This window comes from Entelurus aequoreus, linkage group LG09 (genome assembly GCF_033978785.1).
Source record: "Entelurus aequoreus isolate RoL-2023_Sb linkage group LG09, RoL_Eaeq_v1.1, whole genome shotgun sequence".
Classification (NCBI taxonomy): domain Eukaryota; kingdom Metazoa; phylum Chordata; class Actinopteri; order Syngnathiformes; family Syngnathidae; genus Entelurus; species Entelurus aequoreus.
The window spans coordinates 29,759,448-29,772,907 of record NC_084739.1 but is presented as its reverse complement, the minus strand read 5'-3'; the positions used below and the strand labels follow the sequence as shown (position 1 = coordinate 29,772,907).

At 39.2% G+C, this 13,460-nt stretch overlaps 1 protein-coding gene across 2 annotated transcripts in view; it reads left to right on the top strand.

Annotated features, from left to right (window-relative positions):
• The window catches only part of arid4b (AT-rich interaction domain 4B), a 109,531-nt gene extending 96,590 nt beyond the window's left edge, over positions 1 to 12,941 (top strand). For both annotated transcript variants that reach the window (XM_062058532.1, XM_062058533.1), the window contains 4 exons: positions 8,133 to 8,243; positions 8,358 to 8,573; positions 9,716 to 9,862; positions 10,922 to 12,941. In XM_062058532.1, the coding sequence (XP_061914516.1) occupies positions 8,133 to 8,243; positions 8,358 to 8,573; positions 9,716 to 9,862; positions 10,922 to 11,070 (623 nt within the window). In that variant the 3' untranslated portion in view covers positions 11,071 to 12,941. The remainder of the gene's footprint in view (positions 1 to 8,132; positions 8,244 to 8,357; positions 8,574 to 9,715; positions 9,863 to 10,921) is intronic.
• The last annotated feature ends 519 nt before the right edge of the window (positions 12,942 to 13,460 follow it).

Genomic DNA, 13,460 nt, shown 5'->3' with positions numbered 1-13,460 from the left:
GATGAATATATATATGCTTATTCAAGATGTATTTTCACATTAATAATGAATCAAACAAGATCTGGTTTAGAATTAATATAGACTTATGACTGTAAGCTGTTGCATTATTATTTTTCCCGGCATTTGCAATGAATGTAGTTACCAATTGATTTTGTACACACAACTGAATTTCGTATGAGTCCATGTTCGATTAGTGCTCGTATGGATGGCTCGGTGGTGCCTCAGGCTGGTGGCCTGCCGACACCTCGTTGGGCTTTTGGCTGCCTTGGTGAAGAAAGAGATCCACTCAAACAGTCTGTCTCTGTCTCTTCTTGGGGTGTGGTTCAGTCCATTGGGCAGACTGTTCAGTGGCATGTGCGTGCTGGCCGAAATTGGGGAAAAGTATGGGGCTTTGGGGAAGGCGGGGCAAAGTATGGGGCGTTGGGGCTTTGGTCCAGGCCCTCGGCTTGCTTCAACGCCTCCTCGCTGCTTCGGCACTCCCGACACTTCTTTCCACAGCTGCTGGAGTCCGGTGGACCCATTGGCTGGCAACGTTAGTTGTTCTCGTCATCGCTGGCAAGGTGTTGTCTCTCCTCTCGGTTCCTTCCAGTCAGGTATCGGGTGTTGGTCCTGGATCGGCTTTGACCGTGCCCCTCTTAGCGAGTGCAAGGGAATCTGGAGTGGCTGCTTTCATCCTCAAATCTGCACAGAGGAACTGGCACACAAATTCTACATTTTGCAAACTTACCATTTTGGTCTCATGGTCTTTCCACCTTCCTAGGAAGCTGCTGGTCCTGAGAAGTGCTGATCTTGTGACTGAAGATGATAACCTGTTTTCTCAAAATAGGTGCCGTTGTTTGACCTAATCTTTTTGGGGAAACCATGTCGGGATATTAGATCATTCACAAAATATTTAATTACTGAATTGGCACCCTCCTTTGAGGGTGGGGTTGCTTTCGCCAACCACTGCAAAATGTCAATCTAAATCATTACGTTCCTTTATCCTTGTACCGGATTGATCATATCGATTTAATAATACCTCAACACGCTCAAACTTGACCCAATCCAAACTCACCTCCCCCCTCTGTCCCTCTCACAGGGACAGTGTTAGTCGTAGTAATAGTAATAGTAGTAGTAGTAGTAGTATTAGTAGTTTCAGAAACATCCAAGAAAAAGAAAAGACAGCTGATAGTCAAGTGCAGCAAGAACAGAGGCGGAGGACAGGTCATGTTTGAGGTCACTGTTCGCTTTTGCAATAGTACTTTGATATTTCACAACACCTAGTGAACTATTGTGGCCTCAATAATTCACTAAATAGTTGTATTTAATTTAGTCTATCTATGATGGGACAATGCACAGAAACATTAAGTTCAGAAACAGATATGTTCTGTACTAGATTATATCTAAATAGCTACTTTCCATCTGTAGTCCCTGGCTACCTAAATGAAAGGGATCCACAAATCAAGCACTAAAATTATGACACTAATTAATCATAATAAATATATACATTCATAATAATCAATAATTAATCAAAAATAATCATACTGTAGCCTGTATTCAATTATAAGAAAAGTCACCAAATGCCCCTTCATGGACACATACTTAATATACAATACAACCACACCTTATTTACATCATCACACAAAGACCATACATGCTCTTGTTCACATCTGTCATCATTCATAAAAACAACCAAGCTTTTAACAGCCATACCTCACAATTTACAACAAAAATGCTCTCATAGATAAATATAATACTCATTAAATTGATTTGTCAACATAATGCCCCTCTTAGTGACCGTCTGAGCAGCCTTGATTGCTCCAAAGCCACTTTTTAATTTCAAATTTTCTATTCCTTTTGTTATAACGTGGAGAAGGCTAATTGGTCTGTACATGTTCTGGTCCTCTTTATTTCCTGCTTTATGGATTTAATCATAGTAGCAGTTTCTCGACGTGGTAGGGAAAGTGTTTTCCGTTATTGATTTATTTATCAATCGTTGTTATACGAGCAATAATACAATCCTTATATGTTTTTAGGAAGATAGTGTCCAACCCATATATATATCTCTAGATCGTGAGTCTGATAATGCAGTGAAGATTTTGTTTAACTTTGTTTCATTTGTTAATTCTAAAATTAGTCCATCCTGAATAAATGACAATTATTTGCACTGATTTTGAGGGATTTTTTATTCAGGGTTTGTACAGACTGGATTAAAAACTTCATCAAAATTACCACTTATGTCCAGACTGTCTGCGATAGTAGCGCCATTGATATTTAATGTTATAGTGTTGTTTCTTGTTTGCTCTCTTTCCGTAAGTTTGTATCTAGTTTTTTTTTCTGTTTTTTTTCTATAACTCTCTATTGTTCCTTTTTGCAGCTTTAATTAATTCTAAGTGAAAGTCAGCCTTAGACTTCCGCATAAACATTGTAACTTTTGTTCCTCCAAACTTTTAAATCATACGATCTGTATTTAGACCTGTTTTTTAATTGCTCTTATGAGAGCTGAGTCCTCATGTCTTTATTAGAATCCAATGGTATTTTTTATTTTAACACTCTTCTTTCTGGTTTTGTTTTCGTGTATTTACAGATGTTCTCTTTAATTTTTGTCATCCAATTGTAATTCTAGTAGGGCTGCTTATCATTTGTATCATATAGAAGCCGTTTATAATATCCTTAAGTTTCTTTCTACGCGTCTTATTTAACCAGTCCAGATTAATGTCCTCCATGACGTTACTTCTGTCATACTATGCTGTTTGAGGATGTCTGAAAATGAATCAAGAAAAATGTCTTTAGCTGTGGTCGGTCGGTATACTACAATTACCTTGAAATACATTTCTGAGGAAAATGTGATTTTAATTTCAACATACTCAAATTGATCTACTTTTAATCTTTTCCCTTTCATAAATCATAATTCCTCCCCCCTTTGTCACTCGATCTGTCTTTTCTGTAATCTTGTCCCCCGGGACATTAATTAGAACGTAAAGGTGTTGTGGGTTTTAACCATTTCTCTGATAGACACGGTAATCCGGATTAGAGTCTGACAGTAACTGCTGTATTTGTTCAGTATATTTCCTGTGGTAGAAAGTTTATTAATGCGGACACGTTTGTTACTGAATACTTTCTACAGACTTCTGTCTCTCTGCGACTTTGTGTATGTAATAAACAACTATAAATATTTGATATGCTTAAATTTTGTTTTAGCTCAGCTGTTGTGTAGCTGCTAGCTCTTTGTAGCCTACAGCAGAAATGTCCAAATTGCAACCAATAGCTATGTTTTTAACAGACAACCGAAATAATTGATTTGCGTATCGGTTCAATCAGCGGCAGCTACGCCCTGTTTTATCATTTGACCTAAATTTTTTTTTGTTTCGTAGGCAGGACAGAGGGAACAATGTGGGTCATTAGTTGTCCATCTTATACCATTCTAATTGTTTTAAGGATAGTTCACATGAGCGGCCATACCTTGAGTCCCACCATATATAAGAGTCAAAAGGCTCCTATTATGAGTCGTCTAATTGGTGATCATACACTTTGGCGGTTTGGGTGGCAGGACACACGGACACACCTCAGTCAGCCAGCGCTAGGACAGTTGGAGCAGTCCCCGTCTTCCACTCATTCCTGGGAGGCGTCCCCAGTAGTTGTCAGCTGATGTCGTGCTGTCAGGCAACATCAGGAAGTTCCTTCTGTGCAGTATTAAATTGTCAGGGCACAGTTCGTAAGCAGGTCATTACAAGGTGTGTGCAGGTTGACCACAAAGGAATGCTTCAAAGATTGTGTTGAACATTGTCCGTTGACACTTATGTCCAGCAGGGGTCTGTTTGTATCCTGCTGTTCGTCCTGCTGTCACACCTGTATTTTTTGTGAGCATGTTCTGGCTACACCTTGGAGCTTGTCTTGTTCAGAGAAGTTGGCAGTCCCCCGGCTGCATATCCTTCCCACCCTCGCTTGACCTAGCACAACCGTGGCTATCACCCAAGTCCGTCTGTATGGTTTTACGTTTTGTTGAGGTTTTTTCCTCCAGAATTTGGAACTCAAAACATGTACACCCATCGTTTTCATATCCTCTCGGTTAGTTCAATTTGCATATCACGTTTTAAAATTACAGTCTTAACTATCCCATTAATTGCTAATCAAAAACCTTAATTCAAAGATTATACGTACTACTTCATGTGTATTTAAGTACCCTTTTAATTCACTTAAAGATTATCTATAAGTTAATTTAAACTATCATTTGTCTATCAGTAGGCGCGAGCAAGCTGTCATGCTTGCACTCTGACCTCCCGCTGTGCGTGATACTCTCCAAAACAAAGGAATGTTTTTATTCACGTTTCTCCTTATCTTTCAGCTAAGTCTTTTAATCTTTTAACTTTTAACGTCCGTACTGTGTTTATTTTTATTGTCTGCATTTTAAAATATTTAAAATCTCAGGTACCCCTTGGCATACCTTCAAGTACCTCCCTTTTTTGTCTGGGCGGAAACACCATACCCTCATTTGAGAACTACTGGTTTAGCCTATGAAAAATCCTTTGTCTCATACATCATTACACTGTACTACTCCTCTTTGGGGGGCTATAATGACAGGGAATGCAAAACAATAACAGTGCAATACTTTTTTTTTTTATATCATGGTCGTTAATGCCTAGTTTCTCTTTTAATAGAATCTATTTTGTTTCCATTTATACCCTTATTAGTTACTGTTTATTTTTTAGTTCTTCTTCCAAAGGGAACTCTCCTGAAGGAATCAATAACGTTTTATCTGTCTATCTATCTATCTATTACTAACCCGAGCACAATTCATGACGTCATGCTCATCTTCCAGACAGTTATTTCCATTTAGTTTTATTCTCTATTTGTAATTCTACATGCACCAATGTCACATAGAAATTTGCTTTCTTTGTTATTTACATGATTATTTCTGGTTTACTTGCTGTCTGTTTACTTAAGTTCTCATATTTTGGTCTGTCTTCCTTCTGATTAGAATTTGTTTAACGCTTCTCTACGTTTTGTTTTGACAATGGCGCTGAGTGGCTCTTATCTGTACTTCCTCAGACTCTATGTTTCACAGATGCCCTTAGATGTATTAGAATATAAATTTAACTTTTATTTTATTGTGTGTTTATTCCTAAAAAAAATTAAAATGTCAATGTATAATCAATTTATCTTTCTCAAATTTAAATTCAATATTATTAATTTATTTGTTGTATAACTATTAATTCCAAAGTTACAGTGTGTCCTAATCTATGATGTTCGTGCGTGTGTGTTTGTCTCAACTTCCACACAGAAACTGGATGGATCAGATAAGCAACAAGGCTGTACCAAAAAAAAAGTATACTAGACATATAAATGAATGATGAATTAAACAATGTTTCAATGTCCCACAATCCGTATTTATTTATTGATATTTAAACGTGTAATTTTCCATATATCTATTATTTTACTGGACTTAGCAAGCACCTACTACTAGCACACTCTACAGACTGAGAATAACTGTTCAACCACACTTAGTAATGCCAAGCTAGATGCTAACCTAGCCTTACTATGCCTCAGTAAGCAAACTTTTGCTAACCTAGCCCAATGCTATGCTAACACAATGCTAACCTAGCTCAATGCTATGCTAACACAATGCTAACCTAGCTCAATGCTATGCTAACACAATGCTAACCTAGCTCAATGCTATGTGTCACTCCTCTTCGAACTAATGCCTCACGCAGCTGTCATTCACACAGCCTCGTCACACGCACACACTCTTATCTCAAAATGTCTCCCAGCTCTTTTTTTTTTATATGCGTCACACAGTCACTCACACACAGAGAATTTACCAGCGAGCAAGAGCTGGTAAATTAAAACAACTGTAATATCGCACAGTCACAATCACCAGTATAGTTAAAAACAAATTCAAATGACTGGAATTAGCTCGCAGCGCCCACGAGGGGGAGCCTCCCTGCTTAGGCTGCTGCCTCCGCGATCCAACCTCTTGATAAGCGAAAGAAAATAATTATATGGATGGATCATTCACTCATGTGTTTTCTGTACATAACTTTGTCTATTTTCTCACACGCACACACATAACCAACAATTTCCCAGCTCTTGCAGATCAGCGTGGGTGCGAAAAAAGCGTGAGGGAACTCTCACAAAAGCATGAGGGAGAATTAAAACAGATAAGAAACCAGGTGCTACACAAAAGTTATTAAAATACGCAGATATATATATATAAATTTAAAAACACACATTTTTATCCCACAAAACACTCCCCCCTGGTCCGGACCAATATAACTAACTAAGGCACGCGTGCTTTTGTGGAATCGGCCGTCTCATAACACACACACGCAGGTCATTTTTACTCATATAATGGCGATTAACCCATTCAGCGGAGCAAATCCTGCTTTTCCTTCCTGACCAACACGGATAACAGCCTAAGGCGCTGTAGAATAACCAGGAATCACCCTTCAATTTCTACAGTACATCGTGTCTGGTCAGTCCATATAGTTTCACCAAGGCTCTACCATATGGAGCCCTTACTCTATCCATCTATACTGCAGCAAATTTCCAAATTTGTGACAACTTGGCTCAGTTGATCTCCTTTACCGGAGTCACTGAACGATCACCTTATATCAGGCTTTTTACCCGGCTGCAGCTTCCACATAGACAGATACGTAGGACCTTCATAGACGTCATAAATTTGTGTGGGCCAAATGTCACATCAGTTTAGCCAACCTTGCCTTAAATTTCGCTGTGTCCAACTCCGGCTAACCATGTACTTGCAGAAAAGAAATTTTTCGTCTCACATCGTCTATGCTTCTACACTCCAAACCACCAAAATTCTATCAACAATCCCCATTTGTTAAAAACAAGAGATTACAAGTTTTCAACAAACACACACAGACAAATGATCACATATAATACAACTCAAGCCAACCAACACATGCCTCAGTCTAGGTTGTTTTTGGAGAACTATCTTTTATGAAAAAAAATTTCAGTTTTCATCTTACCGATCCCGTTTCTCTTCAGACAGACAACTTTTACACAATAAGCAAAATAGCTTACCTTTTATTAGATGCGCGCGTGCAAGCGTTGTCTGCCTGAGAGAGAAGCCGGATCGGATGTTGACTTGCAGAGTTCTGGACCATCCTAGTTCGTGACGCCAATTTTGTAGTGGAAAGTCCAGGTTGTCAATGAGAACCAAAGTAGATTTAACACAAGAGTTTTATTTTACTCATAATCAAATGGTACAATGGTTGGGTTGAGTTGTCTAGCACACAGAAAGTTTCCCCCCCGGGCGCGCCCGTCACCATGAAAAAGAAGATGGGTGGTGTCCAAAACACTCTCTTCGTTTGGCTTTATCCCTTTCTTATCTCTCTTGTTAGTGCGTCAATGTCTTATTTTGTTTTCCCTATCTGTTCCATAGCAACTCGAATCTTTTAGACAGTCAACACATTCACTAGACAGGTTGGCATGACTTAAAGTTCACTTTTGTCCCACAGAAGAGGAAGAGAAATCAAAATGAGCATACATTTTTGACAGACATGAACTATAGGTCAAAGGTCAGAAATTCTACTACAATTAAAAAAAAAATTTAATTAAAAAATTAAAATGCCTCTGCGCATGCGCATAGCATAGATCCAACGAATCGATGACTAAATTAATCGCCAACTATTTTTATAATCTATTTTAATCGATTTAATCGATTAGTTGTTGCAGGCTTAATATATATACACACATATACATACACACATATATATATATATTGTGTGTGGTGGTACGTTTGCTCCATCTGGTGGTATACCAAAAGAATCACTTGATTAAAAGCACAGTGTTTTATTTTGCTATATTCAAACAGTCTTACGTTAAAACTGTGTGTAATGATACAATGGCTTAAAATATGGAATATACAACCTACGCCTTGTTTTTAATGAACACTTGGGCCTATTACGCCACTGTATTTAAATGGTCATTGTGTCATTATGGTGGTACTTGGAGAGCCAAGTTATTTCTGAGGTGGTACGTTGTAAAAACGTTTGAGAACCACTGATCTAATCAACAAACATTTTCACGGCCAACCTGCAGTACCTCTGCTCTCTGATCTAGAGCAAGCTTTATTAGAAAATAGCATGTATATTCCTTTAATAATACATTTTATATACTTGTCACTGTAGTATCTGTGAGCCAGAAACGGCAGAAAGACTCACTGACAGGCGGACTCTCCAAAAAACCCAAGCCAAACCACAAGAGCCTTGTTATGCCTCCCAAAAAGAATAGGAAAGCAGGTAAGCACAATTTTACACAGACGAGCTAACATCATGGCCTTGATTTTTTTTTAGTAGTCTGCAGGCATGCTGCAACGTGGCGCCTAAATCAGACTTTGTTCTTGTGGCCTTCAGCCAACAGCAGCGACAGCGAGGACCAGTCTGTGGTTGAAGGCTCTGCCAAACCAGCCGCCCCGAAGAATGTCACATCGGACGTCAAGGTTGCAAAGTGTCACAGCCGATCTCCTCCGTCAAGCCATAAGTACCACAAGCAGGGTGATGCTGACCACTCGCAGCACAGGGACAACCACGGACGATCATCACGGGTCTACAAGTGGAGCTTCCAGATGTGTAAGTGTTACATGGACAACTAATCCACTCCTCCTATGACAGTTCACACTTACATTTCATCAGTGCTTCACTTTTTTTTAAATTTATTAAAAATAAAAGCTAGGAAATCACATGTACGTTTGTACAAAAGTATTCATAGCCTTTGCTCAATACTTTGTTGATGCACCTTAGGCAACAATTACAGACTCAAGTCTCTTGGTTTTTTTTTCGTTTTTTTTCAAGTCTCTTTGAATACGATGCCACAAGCTTGTGGCACCTTTTGGCAGTTTTTCCCATTTCTCGTTGCCCATTCCTCTTTGCAGCACCTCTTAAGCTCCATCAGGTTGGATGGAAGTATTGTGCACAGCTATTTTCAGATCTCTCCAGAGATGTTCAATGGAATTCAAGTCTAGGCTCTGGCTGTGGTACTCAAGAATATTTACAGAGTTGTCCTGAAGCCATTCCTTTGATATCCTGCTTAGGGTCATTGTCCTGCTGAAAGAAGAACCGTCGCCCCAGTCTGAGTTCACGAGCGCTCTGGAGTAGGTTTTCATCCAGGGTGTCTCTGTACATTGCTGCATTCATCTTTCCCTCTATCCTGAGTAGTGTACCAGTTCCTACTGCTGGGAAACATCTCCACAGCATGATGCTGCCACCATCATGCTTCACTGTGGTGATGGTACTGCAGGGCTCGAATTTAACCGCAGCAAAAACCGTGACAGCCCTTGTGACTTTTTGTAATGCCCTTAAAAATTTACCAACATCGACGGCAACAACATGCCGTGCCTGCACTTGACTTTTTACTTGTTAATGGACAAGGGATGTAACGGTAAACGGTATAATGATAATTTGCGGTAAAATTTCCGACTTTTAGTTATAAGTCTAATTTTTTAATTACCGAAAAAACTTCATTTATTAATGCATTTTAGGCAACACGAAGTCAGGCGCTTGCAAATTAGCGTCGTTTGGCTTGATAATCATGGCGGATAAGCTACGCGGACTTTGCTCCGAAGATGTGTAAAAAGTGAAACGCTGTGAATACTTTCCGGATGCACTGTATTTACCACAATTTACTCTTACTGTCAACTTGACGTCTGCTCTCTAATCGTTATCTTAGTTAGTTTTTTTGACAGCGCATACTGAACTTTTTCAATCCTCACTAGCTGACCTGGAGAAGATGAGCAGTCTGGAGAGGATCTCATTCCTTCAGGAGAAGCTTCAAGACATCAGGAACCACTACCTCTCCCTCAAGTCTGAGGTGGCCTCCATCGACAGACGACGGAAGCGCATGAAGAAGAAGGAAAGGGAAAGTAAGTTAGCCTCTTGTGATCAGTGTTCTTTCATTTGAATGTATTTATTTGAAAATCTTTCATTCTTGAGACAGAGTGTGTAGTAGATTCCTCTCGGGGGCGGGGTTGGCATCATTCACTGATAAGGATGGGTATCGTTCACATTTGAATCGATACAGTACCGAAAATCAATAGAGTACAAATTTTCTGTGCTTCTGTGTGTGTTCATGTCTTATTTACTGTTATTTTGTTCAACAATAAATCTAATTTCTTAAATGTAACATTTAACAGTTAGCTGATAATGATAGATGTGCTGACCAGTTGTTATATCTTGATTGAGGTCTTTGCTATTTAGCGGAATCTAGTTAAATGTTGCACCCTACAAAGTGTTTATACTGTACAGTAAGTATTGTGCTTATTACACACAGATATATCTGCTAGATTGTAATGTGCATCTTAGTTGTGGTTTTCATTATCACATTTAGAGGTTTAGAAATCACCATGTAAAATTGTTGGTGCTAATCAGTAGCATATCTATGGCAAATCCAAATGAAATTAGCATCAAATTGGCAAATTTTGATAAGTGGAACCTTACTTTACGTTTAAGCGTGACTTGCTCGTACTTGCTTTGTTGGCGTTGAAAATTGCAACGTTGCTTAACGGCAGTCCGACTGAGTGCTGCTTGAGTGCTTGTGTTTGAGTCTGCAACTGGATGTGATGTCACGTGCAACAAAAGTATCGAAATATGGCATGGTTTGATTCCACGTGAATTGATACCCGGTAGTACAGATGGAATTCAGTCTGTACATAATAAAAGTACAAATTCGATACCCATCCCTATCACCAACCTTTCCCAACCTCCACGTGTTTGCTCCTGAATTGGACCCTAAAGTCCCTGATCCACTATGTACAGCTACAGTGGTGCCGTGGCATACATATTTATTTGGTCTGTGATGGAGCTTGTGAGCCAGTTGCATAACTGAAGAAATTAAATTTAAAAACTAAAAATCACCAGCACAGATTGCTAAAATTTCTTGGAAGATGCAAATAGATCAACCAAACCTTGTTCCTGTTCTGCAGGCACCGTGGCGGCATCCTCTTCATCGTCGTCCTCGTCACCATCCTCCAGCTCACTCACAGCAGCCGTCATGCTGACACTGGCTGACCCGCCGGTGTCTTCATCCTCCTCCTCTTCACAGAACTCTGGGGTATCAGTGGAGTGCAGGTGACAGGACGTAACAGCAGAGAGCCGCCGCACTAAGCACTTAACCAGCACCCTGGGGCCATCATCCCCATTCCCTTCCCGCAGAATGGACAAGTCAACAACCTACTACATACTGTAACGACTGGGGCACAACACCAGACAACAAAAACAAGCACTATTTTCTATTGAGGAATGTTTTTTTGGCAAGCTAGTGGCACTTAAGTGCACTTTTATGATTGCGTAGTGGGGACGAAATTAGTGTAAAAGAAGATACACAATTGTCTTTTGTGCTCTACCTAATTGTAATTGAACATTTTTAAGTATTGTTTTTGCAAGCAATAACTGTTTCAATTTGATATGAAATGCATCGGTAAGGGGTGTTTTCCTTCCCATTTACTCCCTTCTTACGGTCAACATGCCTGAGCGCTCCGTTTTAATTACGGGGACTTCAAAAGAACACTGCCACATTGGCATAAAGGGCATATATTCAGTGTTTAACTTAACCATGTTCCCTGTCATAAAAAAGAAAAACCTCAATTGGTTGACAATGCTCATATCTTCCACAGGCATTCACAGGAGTCTTGAGGTGGACACATGAAATGCTTTTTAGCTAATCTTTGCTCCACATGTAGCCACAGTGGATGGATCATGGAATGATACTGTAGTGCCTTTTTGTTCTCATCCCTGTGGCACTTTCAGAAAGGACTGCACTTTTTTTCCCTGCTCCTCTTCTCAAATCAGAGGGTAGCCTGGAAAGAAATCCCTTATGAAAGACTTCAGTGTGTGTGCACATGCGTGTGTGTAAAGAGCTGTGAATAATGGGTACTGGTGGAAGTTATGAGCATATTTAAATTCAATTTAAATGCAACACAGAACTATACTGGATCACCTGTAATCTACTACTGAATAGTTATAAAGCGTGCAATGATGCTGAATGTAATGGTCGCATTACTTCACATCATCTGCGTTTTTTAACCATCTGTTTGTGTATGTCCGCATTATTCACTGGCTGTCATTCACGTCTCAGACTGGATAATGAACTTGAATATAGCCATACGAGTTATTTACAGGCTAAATGAAGATGAATCCTGCGTGTACAGTGCTGCAAACATGGAGTTACTTTGTTTTCATTGGCTAGAGGATCAGTAGTTCATATACGGTACCATGCCAACTGCCACACAAGGCTTCTATTTACCCTTACCAAAAATCTTGTTTCCTTTCACGGACTATTACCAGAATAAAAGTAATGATATTGTAAATGTGCATTTATATTATACAGAAATGTATATGGGTGCATTTCAGATGACATCGGTTTCCTTTGTATAGAACCATATTCAATGATAACCTGAAGTTACATCTTGTATAGCAATTGTATGTAACTGTATGCTTTTGTTAGATTTGTACATTGAGAAGTGTTTTGAGTCAAGCTATTTAATATCTTGCACTGTTGATAATGTACTTTTCTGTACAGAGTTTTATGGTTTTAACTGTAGTTTGGGTGTACATATTGAGACTTAGAGCATGGTTGTTGTCCCTCTTGTCCCCATACATGTTTCTTGTAAGAAGAACATTTGTTATAACTTTTATCCCTTTTTAAATAGTTTTTCTTCTCTGTTTCCCCTTTTTTTAAATGTCATATTTTGCTTTAGTTTGTATTCAGTTCTGTTTTTCATTTGCTTGTGATTGTAAGAGAAGACTGTTTCGAATGAGGCTATTTTCCAAACTGCATGGAAAATGGTCTGGGTCAGAGATTACGACAATGGAGCGTGTTGAAATAGTATTTATTAGGCTCATCCGATGATGGTCATTGTGTAATTTATTGTAAAAATGCAAAGCAGGAGCCTCTGTTTGAAATAAATGCCATAGTTTGTGAAGTATCCTGGTTGTCTGTTGCTTGGAATGTCGCGATGTCTGCGAACGTTATTTTAAAGGTTAATTTATGGGCTCATGTTTCACTCCTAAACAATACGATATGACAATTGTATTTATTTACTTTTGCCAATTTAGTTGGGTTCGCGCAAATATTTAGAAATAAAGGGAGTAAAAGTAACGTTAAAAGGTAGTGATAATTTGATTGGTCAGTTGGTCTATCTAAAGTAACCAATCAGGTACAACCTTTTTCAAGTCGATGGTTGGTCAAGGAATATGTCGATCTCAAGTAACCAATCAGGTACTACTTCCTCCAACTCGATGATGACACCGTCCAATAAAAGGCTTGGTTTGAGAAGTCGTCTTCCTCTGAGCTCGCGAAGTGCTGCTGCGATGGGAGTGTTGGTGCTCGTAACGTAAATGGCGTGGGCAACTTTATGCCAAAGGAACGGTAAGCTGTTGACGTTCTTTCATTGCATATTTTGTCTTTTGGTAGAACCTTCACTTAAAATCAAATGGCCTACATCGTGTGTGAGTTACAGTTTG